The sequence below is a fragment of the Octopus sinensis genome, linkage group LG10 (genome assembly GCF_006345805.1).
Source record: "Octopus sinensis linkage group LG10, ASM634580v1, whole genome shotgun sequence".
In the NCBI taxonomy this organism is placed as follows: Eukaryota; Metazoa; Mollusca; class Cephalopoda; order Octopoda; family Octopodidae; genus Octopus; species Octopus sinensis.
Window position 1 is genome coordinate 25704408 of NC_043006.1, and position 11471 is coordinate 25715878.

Consider the following 11471-nt stretch of genomic DNA (forward strand, 5'->3'; position numbering starts at 1 on the left):
CTGTTTGTTTTTTTCGTTGTTCGAAAAAAAAAGTTCGTTTCTATGTTTTTGACTTTAGGTTTTCGTTTCTCATTGTGTTCAACGTTTTTTTGATGTCCTGTACTCATATATGCATGTATATATATATACATATATAAGTAGGCATGTACATATATGTATGTATATATGCATATATTATATATTATTTATATTATATATATATATATATTATATATATATATATATATATATATATATATATATATATATATATATATATATATTATATTAAATTAGAGACAAAACCACTATTAGGCAAATCAAACAATGAAAGACTCAAGCCAATACATAAATTAATTTATATTATTTAAATATGTAACAATTATTAAAAAATATAATTAATATCCACTACGATCGTTTCCTGTCTGCTGTCATCAAATTTTTGAGTCGCAGTCATTCATCAGGTGGTTTCAAAATTTTTCTTGGCGAGTTTTAAACAATGAATAATTGTTACATATTTAAATAATATAAATTAATTTATGTATTGGCTTAAGTCTTTCATTGTTTGATTTGCCTAATAGTGGTTTTGTCTCTAATTTAATATAATATAATATTTTACTATAAAATTGGATTCAATCCTAAATCTGATTTTTCCCTGTAAGTTTGGATTTATTCCCTAATATTTATTATTATTATTATATATATATATATATATATATATATATATATTTATATATATTATGTATTCAAGAATACATGTATAATGTATGTTACATACATACATACACAGGCATATTTATGTACAAGTGTGTGTTTGTGTTGTGTGTGTCTGTGTGCATGTGTAAGCCCTCCAAAAGTTTATAAGTCAGGAAAAATACACTTGTATATCTGTCAGTAGAGTGGGTATATTAATTGAAGTTTACATTATTATATATCCATTAAAGCTGATCTTACCAGTTGGTTTTGCAGTAGGTGTTCAACAGAATGTTAGGTAATAGACTGATTATGTAATCCTGTGCTCTTCAGAGATTGTAGTTATGGAATTAAATAGGGCAACTGCTCTCTATTGTTGGAGGTAAAGAGACACATCTGGTTTGTGGTTGCTGTGAAAAAGATGATGAAATGAACCAAGCGAGGGTTAAGTTATATCCCTTAGTACCAAAAACACCTGCTCTCTGGGTTTTGCAAGTTGGTGTACTTCAATTAATATATATATACATATACATAGCAGCATTATTAGTGAGAGATTATTAATCCAGGTAAAATACTTAATAAGCTCTCTGACGAAAGTAGCACTAATTCTTTTGGTCATTCAATTTTTCGCAACTGGTCAATGGACTGATTGAGTAAACCTATCAATAACAAACCTATATTGACTACTGTAAACAGCTGTAAGTGAAATTTACTACAATAAAAAAAATATGTATGATCGTTATATAAATGTGTGTGCGTGTGTGTGTCTTTCAGTTTTGCCAGCTACCAAAATTAATGACAGTTGCTGTTGGGAAAAGGAATGCTAAACTTAAAAATTACCTCCATTTTTTTTTTTTTATTCCAGCACAATGAAAGATAAGTGATTGATCTTTTTCAATGAGACAGCCATCAATTTGTTAACTTTAACCCTTTCGTTACCAACCTGGCTGAAACCGTCTCTGGCTCTGTAGTACAAATGTCTTGTTTTCATGAGCTTTGAATTAAAATCTTCCACCAAACCTTAGTCACAATTTATGTTCCTAACACTAGCTTAACGATAACCAAGTTATTTTACTGAATTCTTTGTTATATTTAAAATAATTGAAAGAAACACAGAGCATCTCAAAATAAATACAGTAACGAAAGGGTTAAGAAGAGAGAAGCAGAAATCATGACATTCATACTTTCTATGGGAGTTCCAGTGACTTAAGTAAAGTAGCTACAACAGAAGCCTAGGCTGCTTAGCTTATTCTATTGTACTTGACATCAGAGAAAATAAGAAGCAGTATTTTTACTTACAGGCAAAGCATATAAAACAAATGGCGTAGAGAAAGCTGAACAGAAACCTAGAAAACAGAAAGAACCAATAAATAATTTCAAGATATAGTTAAAACTAATTGACATTTGTATACTTTATTTAGTTTGGAAGAATAAAATATAGAAAATCATAAGCATATTAACAGGCTTTTGTGCATGGGGGAGGGCTTTAAATCTTTCTGGGTGGGCATTTTTGCAATAATTCTAAAACAGAGTTTCCGAATAGACATATCTCCATAAATTTGTTTCAACAATTTCTTCAGATTAATGATTTAAACATCAATTATGAATTAATAAAAAAATATTTTCAAATTTTTTATTTTTAATCCTCTTCCTGTCTCTGTTTCAGAGTATCCAACAGGTTGCATCTTTTTTTTTGTTTTTGACTTTTTATGAAAATTCTTTTAGAATTATGTTTTAAACACCAGTGATGATAATTATGCAAAAGAAATGTTTTCATTTTCTTTGCTCTCCACCCAAAACATACTTTGCTATTTTGGAGCATGCAAAGAGCCATAACTTGTTACAGTTTAGGGCTAGGGTTTGTGGTTTAAGACTTTAAAGATAAGGTATAGGATTTATAGTTTGGCTTTAAGGTTTAGAGTTAAACATAGAAGAGGTAAACTATTTTTAAGAATCGTAATCTTATTTGTTTTCAACAGAAATCTGAAGAAATTGTTGACAACAATTAAAATGTAAAGTTACAGTAACTCATGTGGTGTGCTTCTTCCAAAACTTCACCAATTCTAAAATACAGTATATTATTTTTTATTTACATTCATTATTTTGTCACTTTTAACATTTTTATAAACATTATTATAATTATTTAATATTATAATTATTTAACATTTTTATAAGCATTATCATAATCAATGTATGAAGAAAATATTAGGTCTGGCCTATATTTAAACCAAATGCACCAAGACAACTAAAGTTTGTTCTGATACTGAAGATTTACGAAGCTTATAGAATTATTGTAAACTAATTTAGTTAGTAATAACTAACACAAATACTACATTTATCAAAAATGTGTTAAAATAATTGTAATGTTGGCTTAGAACAGAAATATTGAAAAAACTTTTTAATGCTTAGTTTTCTAGTGTAGCTCTCTATGAATGCAAGTATAACAAGTATAACTGATGATTGTGTAATATGCTCTGGAACACTTTGTGTGCACTGAGGAATGATATAGTTGTCTTTCAAATTAAATTTCTTTACCTCCTCTGAGATTTCTTTTATTTATTCATTTTTGCTTTCAAAATACTCAGCACAACATTTTGAAAACAGACTCCTTCAGACAAATCATCATCATCATCAATTAACATTCGTTGTCCATGCTGGCTGGGGTTGGACAGCTTGATCAGAGCTGGTAAGCTGAGGAGTTGCACCAATCTTTAGTCTGACTTGGCATAGTTTCTATGGATGGATGCCCTTCCTAACACCAACCACTCTGAGCATAACAGATGCTTTTGTGTGCCACTGGTATGGGTGTCAGTTTGCATGATACCACTCTCTGCCATGATTATGATTTCACTTGGCTTGATGGGTCTTCTTCTCAAGCATGTCATTTGTCATTGCCTCTGTGAGGCCCAACACTTGAAAGGTGCTTTTTACATGCCATCAGCATGGATGCTAGTTACGTGAGACCAGCACTGGCCACATTGCCTCCATGACGCCCAACACTCAAAAAGAGCTTTTTACATGCCACCAGCACAGGTGCCAGTTACATGACATTGACATTAGCCACAACTACAATTTCACTTGGCTTGATGGCTCTTCTCAAGCATGGTGTATCATCAAAAGTGTTGGTTACTAGTCATTGCCTCTGTGAGACCCAGCATTTGAAGATCATGCTTCACCACATCATCTCATGTCTTCCTGGATCTCCCTCTTCCACTGCTTCCTTTCACTGGTAGCGATCAGGACTTCTTCAAACAACTGTCCACATCCATACACATCATATAACTGTATCAACACAATCATCTCTCTTGTACACCACATTTGATGCCTCTTATGCGCAGCTTTTCTCTCAAGACACACTCTGTAGCAAATGCACACTGACATTACATATCCAGCATAACACACAAGCTTCATTTCTTTTTAGCCTATACATGTCTTCGGCAGTCATGCCCCATGTTTCACTGCCATGTAACATGGCTGTTCACACACAGGCGTCATACAATCTGCCTTTCACTCTACAGGAGAAGCCCTTTGTTACCAACAGAGGTAGGACCTCTCTGAAATTTGCCCAGCCTATTCTAATTCTCACAGTAATGCTCTTGGAGCATCCACCTCTGCTACTGACTCAGTCACTTAAGTACTGGAAGCTATCGACTACTTCTAGTCCCCCCCCCCCTTCCGGCATTTGATGGAGTCTATTTTCTGAACATTTATAGTGTTAATTGTACTGGTGCACCTACCACACACAAAAGCTATTTTCTCTGTTAACCTTCCTCTGATATTACTGCACCTCTTAAGTGGCAGAGCCATAAATCAAGCTCTTTTTTGAAGAACCTAACTCTGGTACAGTTTAATGTATTTCAGCTAAAGTTAGTAGGATGAAGCTAATGGGGTAGGGAGAATAGAAACTTCCAATACTTAACTATTTAACAGCCATAATCCTACTTGTGATTGGAAATAAATATCTTTTAGATAGTTTTTTTTCAAAGGATTCTAATAATTTTAGTATCTTATATAGGGATGGAGAGTATAGAAATAATTTCATATTTATATAAATATACATCAAATTATTATTAATAGAGATTTATAGTTAGTTAGTAAATAGTAATTTATTTGTATTAATGAGTTAAATTAAAGGAATATGCTAGACATATAATTTATTTTCTGCATGTTAATGACTTTAGAATGTACTTTACTTGTGCTATAAAATAGTGAATTATAACAGTATGGTTCTGTATAGGTTAAGCGTGAATCTAATAGAAATGTATTATTCGGCAAGATGATATAGTGGGTAAATGAGTAAGATAAGATAGTTTAAAATTACAGTGAAGAAAATTTAAGTCAGCAAATTGAAAAATAAAAATAAATTTAGACTATAGTAGATAAGGGGTAGACTAGATTTGTATTCCAAAAACCTATTATAGGATATACCTAGTTTATCTATAATAGGTGAGGTAAGCTGCTATAAGAAAATATTTAATAATTATAATATAATTTTATAATTACTAGACTAAAATTAATATTTATTTATCATGGGAGTTATCGTGTAAGATTGGTGTATAATAACATGTGAAGAACTGATCAAACCTATTGGTTAGAAATTTTATTAATAATAAGACCATTATAAAATAGAGGCTAAATAGCATAGATATTATTATCTATTCAATTATCAGGTTTTGAATATTAATTAAGGGGATTTAGAAGAGCTTTTTATGAGAATATTCCTAGGAAAAACAAAATTATCAATTAGCACATATATCAAGAGCCTTTAAAATATTTTAAGATATAATGGAGGGAGGTAACCAAGATGAACTTAATAATTTCACTAGATATATGGAATTTATGCAATAGTTATAGAAAATTTTAAAAGATTTTATTCTACTTTTTTCAATTTTAGTTAAATATTTTTAGTTAAATTGACAAGATTCATTTTTATACTTATTCCATTTGCCAACATTACAAAGAGGGTAGGTATATAGACAGAGAGGTAAATCCCATCAACAGAAACATGATAGTAAATATTTACTCATGGATACATTTCTTATCACTGAATTTACTTTGTTATTTAGATTTACTATTGGGTGGGGGATTAAATATTATTAAATTTCTTAATAATTCATGTAGGTTAAATAAAAACTAGTAGGGTATATTATTTCCTTATTTAATTACAAAACATTTTGATTTAAAATTTAGGAATAGCCAGAATGGTATTATTTAAAATATTTAAAGGTACGGGTAGCACAGTGTATGCAAGATTCTCCTAGATCAAAACGGTTATTCAATAAGTTTATATTATCCCTATGTTTCAAAATTTCATATCTCCATAGAACAAAGTTCACACACACACACACTCACAAACACACATATAAATGTTCGTGTGTGCGCATGTATATGTTTGTGTGTCTGTGTTTGTCCCCCCAAAATCACTTGACAACCAATGCTGGTGTATTTACGTGACCTTTACTTAGCAGTTCGGCAAGAGAGACCGATGGAATAAGTACTAGGCTTACATAGAATAAGTCCTGGGGTTGATTTGCTCGACTGCACGACCGCAGTCAAATGACTGAAACAAATAATATAATAAAAGAAAAAAGAATATGCATATATATATATACTTTCAAACATATAAGAGATGGCCATAATAGGACATCTGACTCACTAGAAAGAGCAGTTAAACTCCAAACCGCTAATAGTTGTAATTCTGAAATGGAAAGAGAAATAAAAACGCTTACCCATTTCAGAATTACAACTATTAGTGGTTTGGAGTTTAACTGCTCTTTCTAGTGAGTCAGATGTCCTATTATGGCCACCACTTATATGTTTGAATGTATATTATATAGTCTATTGACTATTTGTTCTTTCTTGCTAGACCGCTGGTAGCGGAGAATTTTTCTAGAATTCTTTTGCTACCCTAAAATTTATATATATATATATTATATATATATATATATATATATATATATAATATATATATATATATATATAACACAGAGAACGACCCCTGATCAGTTTTCGGCTGTGTATCTACTCATTTCGAGCATTCAACGACAATAAGAGTCTTCAAAGACAGCTGCTCCTATAAATACCAAAATAAAATTTGGGATTTCTGGAGGGTCAAAGTTGGAACAAACACAGGACAGTGGAGACATTATTTACATTATTTACATCCAACGGATATTTGTTGAATAAAGCATCAAGCTACCTTGTTGCATGGTTGTTTTGATGAGATTTTTAATATACTTCAACTGAGAAAATGAACGCTTAACTGAGCAATTTGTGACCATTAATGTTAAAAATATACGCAAAGTAATGTCTACATTTGGAAAGGTACACTCAAGTTTAGCAAGTTTAAAACAATTTCTAATGTACTGTAAACTATTTACAATTTCTGTGGTGCCCACACTTCCCCTCAATGCCTGAAGCACGTGCTTATTTTGCTTAAGGGTTAATCTAGTGCTTGTTCAACATCTTTTTGAGCACATCTTTAATCGAAGCAAAAACTTTACGTTTCGCTCTTACTCTGCAGGAGATTTCACCTTCTACGTCTCAGCATATGTTTACTGTCTGTCTCAAATGACATACTCTTTCATTTCTTCAATTTCATCACAACTATTTGGTTTTGTGTTAAATTTTCATGTATTTTCTTTTCATGCAGTTTATTTTGAGGCAACTGCTGAACTCTGGGTGCCCAGTTTTGTTAGCATGGTCTACAGCCGATTTGAAGTTTTTGCGATAAGCAATATGTCGTCTGCGGAACGAGGGGGGGTTGTTAGTAGCTTGGCGTTGATGTTGATGACACCTTTCCATTTAATGTCTCTGATGACAATTTCCAGACATGTGGTGAAGAGTTACCTCCTTGTTTGATGCACCCTCTGGCCAAAACTCCTAAGGGCGGTGACAATAATGCAATATTAGCGGTACATTCCGAGTTCACCTCTTTGAGAAGTTTGATGAATTGTGTATTGTGTCCTTGCATCTAGAGACTTCAACCCTGCAAAATCACTTCAGCACACTCGAAGGGATTTTCATTATAAACGAAGACGACGCAAAGAGACAACTGATATTCTTCCGCTCGTTCAAGAAGCTAAATGAATATGTTGTCTGCCATGCTTTGGTTCATCCAAAAATCTGTTTGTTGCCTTGACTGTTGGTCGTTGAAATGTTTCAACAGTCTGGTGACTATAACGTTTATAAAATCTTATAGAGGGGAGACAAGAGGTGGGAGACAGTTTCTCAAATCTTCCCGATAAGAATGAAATGTCCAATTTATTTTAATTTGTCTCAACAAAAAGCAATGCAGTTATTCAAAGTATGTACCTAAATTATCAAACCAATTTTGCCATTTTATCAGTTGCTTATTTATGCCAGCAGCGAAGAATTCTGGAGAGCAAGAGGTGATGAAATCAAGAAAGGCTGTTTTTTCATCTTCAGATTTGAATTTTTTTTCTTTACAATAAGTTGTGTAATGCCTGGAAATGTGATAGTCAGTTGGTGCAAGGTCTGGTGAATATGGTGGATGACAGAGTACTTCCAAGTTCAGTTCCTATAACCTGAGTAGAGTTCTTTGTGCAGCATGTGGTTGAGCATTGTCTTGCAAGAGTATTGGCCTGTCTCTATTGACCAATCTCAGTTGTTTAATTCCAAGTTCACTCATCATTTCATCCAGTTGGTTAATGTATCCATCCACTGTAATTGACTTACCAGGTCTCACGAAGCTGTAGTGGATGACACCAGTGCCGGACCACCACACAGACACCATTAGCTTTTTTTGGTGAATATTCTTTTTGGGGTTGTGCTTTGACACTTCATCTCTATCCAACTGCCGTGCAGAACGCTTGCTATTGTTGAAAAGAATCCATTTTTCCTCGCATATAATAAATATGATGCAAAATGGTTAGCTTTCATGCCGTGACAGCAAACGACAGCAAGTTTTAAGACGACGTGTCATTTGATGTTCGTTCAGTTCCTGTGGTACCCACTTGTCCAGCTTCTTTACCTTGCTGATTTGTTTCAGATGGTCCAGTACAGCTGGAATCGAATCATGAAACCTTGCTGCTAACTCATGCGTAGTTTGAGATGTATCTGCTTCCACTACAGTTTCCTGCTCATCATTAGCCACCTTGATCTCAGGTCTGTAGGGTATATACGACCGCACGTAAAGGAGTTGGTGACGATGGTGGAGACGATGTAAAGTTGGAGTACGATGATGGTGATGACGGCGGTGGAGATAGAAAACATTCTGTCAGTCGCTGGTATATAATAGTGTCTTCATAGCTGGAGCAATAACAGGGCTGGCTGACTGGTCGTCTGTCGTTGGAACCGGAACATGACTAAGTGGCTCTGTGGTCAGTGACCAAACCTTAGAAGGTCTATAGTCGAAAGACGAAGTATAGTGAAAATATTGGCTTTTTTATAGAGAAAAAATGGCTCAAAGAAGCAGGCCTTATCCAAAGACCATGATTGGCTAGCTTTACACAGTGGCAAGAAATAAGTAGAGAGACAAACTGCGCCACATGCCAACCAATCAGATCAGTGGACACAACAGGGACAAACCAGCCAAAGATGGCTGTAATCTCAAAAGAGATCATTCCTGTTGTGTTTCTCAAACAGTGAGGATATCAGATACGCTACAGGTCTACCACGGGGCCAATTCTATGCCCAACTGTGCTCTATCATGGGGATTATCCCTAACCGGGACACTTCCTCGGTTATGGGAGATTTCAATGCATCTACTGGGGTTGACAGAATGCGATATGAGAGCATTGTCGGCCCTTTTGGGTCCGATAAAAGACTCGAAAGTGCTCCTAGTATCAACATCTTGAGCTGCATCACTGGATTTGGTATTCCAATAGGGGTCGCGAGGTAAAGGAGATTGACCACATGCTTGTAGATAGCCGCTGGAGGGTCCTATAGAACTGCAGGATTATTCGGAGTTCTAGATTCAACATCAGAATCCGTAGTAAGCCACTGCAGGGATATAAAAATGATTCCCGACAAACAGAACCCAACATATGGAATTTACTGAAGATCAGCAAATGTCATTGATGCTGACTCCGGGGAACTGTTAAACCAACTTCTGTTTATTATTTTTATCTGCCAGATCAGACTGGGCCTGATGCAGCCTTCTGGCTTCACAGACCCCAGTTGAACTGTCCAACCCATGCTAGCATGGAAAACGGACGCTAAATGATGATGATGATGATGATGATGATGATGATTGGAAATGCCATCGAACATAGTAAAATAAAATATTTGTTGATGAATATAAGTTCCAGAAAGTTATCACAGGACCATATGATTGAACAGCACTCCAATTCGATCTATTGACTGTAATTTGATAGGTGGGAAAAAATCCTGCTGATAAAAGAGGAAAAATTCGAACTCATCTATTATGGAAAAAAAAATATACTGAAACAGCAAAATCCTCTTCCTTTAGCCGAGCTCCTCGAAGTGTCAAATAATATCAAAGGCATACATTAACAATAAATTTAATATGGGTTGCAGAATGTCATTATGGATCCTTAGAACTTTCCACTTCAGAGATCCTGATCTCACCCTCTTCTCTATTTTGCCAAAACTTACTTCAAACATGGCTATCCTCTGTGAGTTGCCCTGCACAAAACAAAACCTTATGAGAACTGAAGCACCTCAAAGACTGACCACAAAAAAGAAAAAGAGAAATAAATGGCATGATAAGCCTTAACTATTTGAAATGGCTTCAAAAGGCACAAACTTTATTCTCTCCAGTGCTGCTAAATCATTTGTATGATGTGGAAAATATATTCTATCAACACTGTTTAAATGATACTGGTATCAACTTCAAAAGTTACCAAAGTCATGACCCCTAAATTTTGACTCGCGTTGCGAAATCGCAACTTTTCCAGTAATCTTTATATTAACTCTGAATTCTTCCTTTTTTTTGAGTTTACTTTTTACACCAGGTGGCAGTAGGTTCATTATCAGACGGAGGCGTAATGTTTAAGACAGAGACTAGTATTAAAAAAAAAAAAGGAACCTTTTCATGTTCAATTCTAACTCTATGAAGTATAGATATGTAATAAGTTCGGTATTTGAAAACAATGGAAGTATGTATTGATGCTTCCACATCTAGATTATATATATTCACATTGATACCGTGCAGGTGCTCATACCAATATTTGAACTACTCGAGTGGATGCTGGATGAGATCCGGGTTATTGGTATTAAAACCCGAAAATTGCTGAACAGTGCCAGGAATTTTTGCATTAACAGTTATATAGACTGCATTTATTTAAAATGAAATCAAGGCTGCAGAAACTTAATATCGATTCAAACAGCCTTTGAATATCGGATCATACCCTTCGACATCATCTACCAACTAAATATCCAAGCTCACTTATGAATTAAGCTTGCATATGTGAGGCCAATAAAGGAGCTTCTCAGAAAGTATTTACTAACTGATAGACTAGGTTATACACGCAAAGAACTTGCACAACTTCACTGCAGCGAGTTATCGGGAGAGAGGCTGTTACATACCAGCAAAAGGTCATGCACGGCTATATTCCCAGAAGGTTTCAAAGTGACAGCAATATTGACAACCAGAGTAGTCTATCCTGGATTAGTAACCAGGATATTAGCTTTCACTCTGAAGGATATGCTTAGGAAGCAGGAAATAGTCACAAAAATAGCTGATGCAAAAAGGAATAAGGATGCGACAACCAATGCAGATTTTGTGAAATTAAAGTTGGCGATGTCAAACCATAAGTAGCTGGCCGAAAATGTATTCACAGTGTTACTTATCTATCAGGCATATAAGGCATAAA

At 34.3% G+C, this 11471-nt stretch overlaps 1 protein-coding gene across 2 annotated transcripts in view; it reads right to left on the reverse strand.

Moving 5' to 3' along the window:
* LOC115216771 overlaps positions 1-11471 on the reverse strand; it is an 86343-nt gene that overhangs the window by 58835 nt on the left and 16037 nt on the right. For both annotated transcript variants that reach the window (XM_036506399.1, XM_029786339.2), the window contains exon 2: positions 1972-2018. In XM_036506399.1, coding sequence (XP_036362292.1) covers positions 1972-2018 — 47 coding nt within the window. The remainder of the gene's footprint in view (positions 1-1971; positions 2019-11471) is intronic.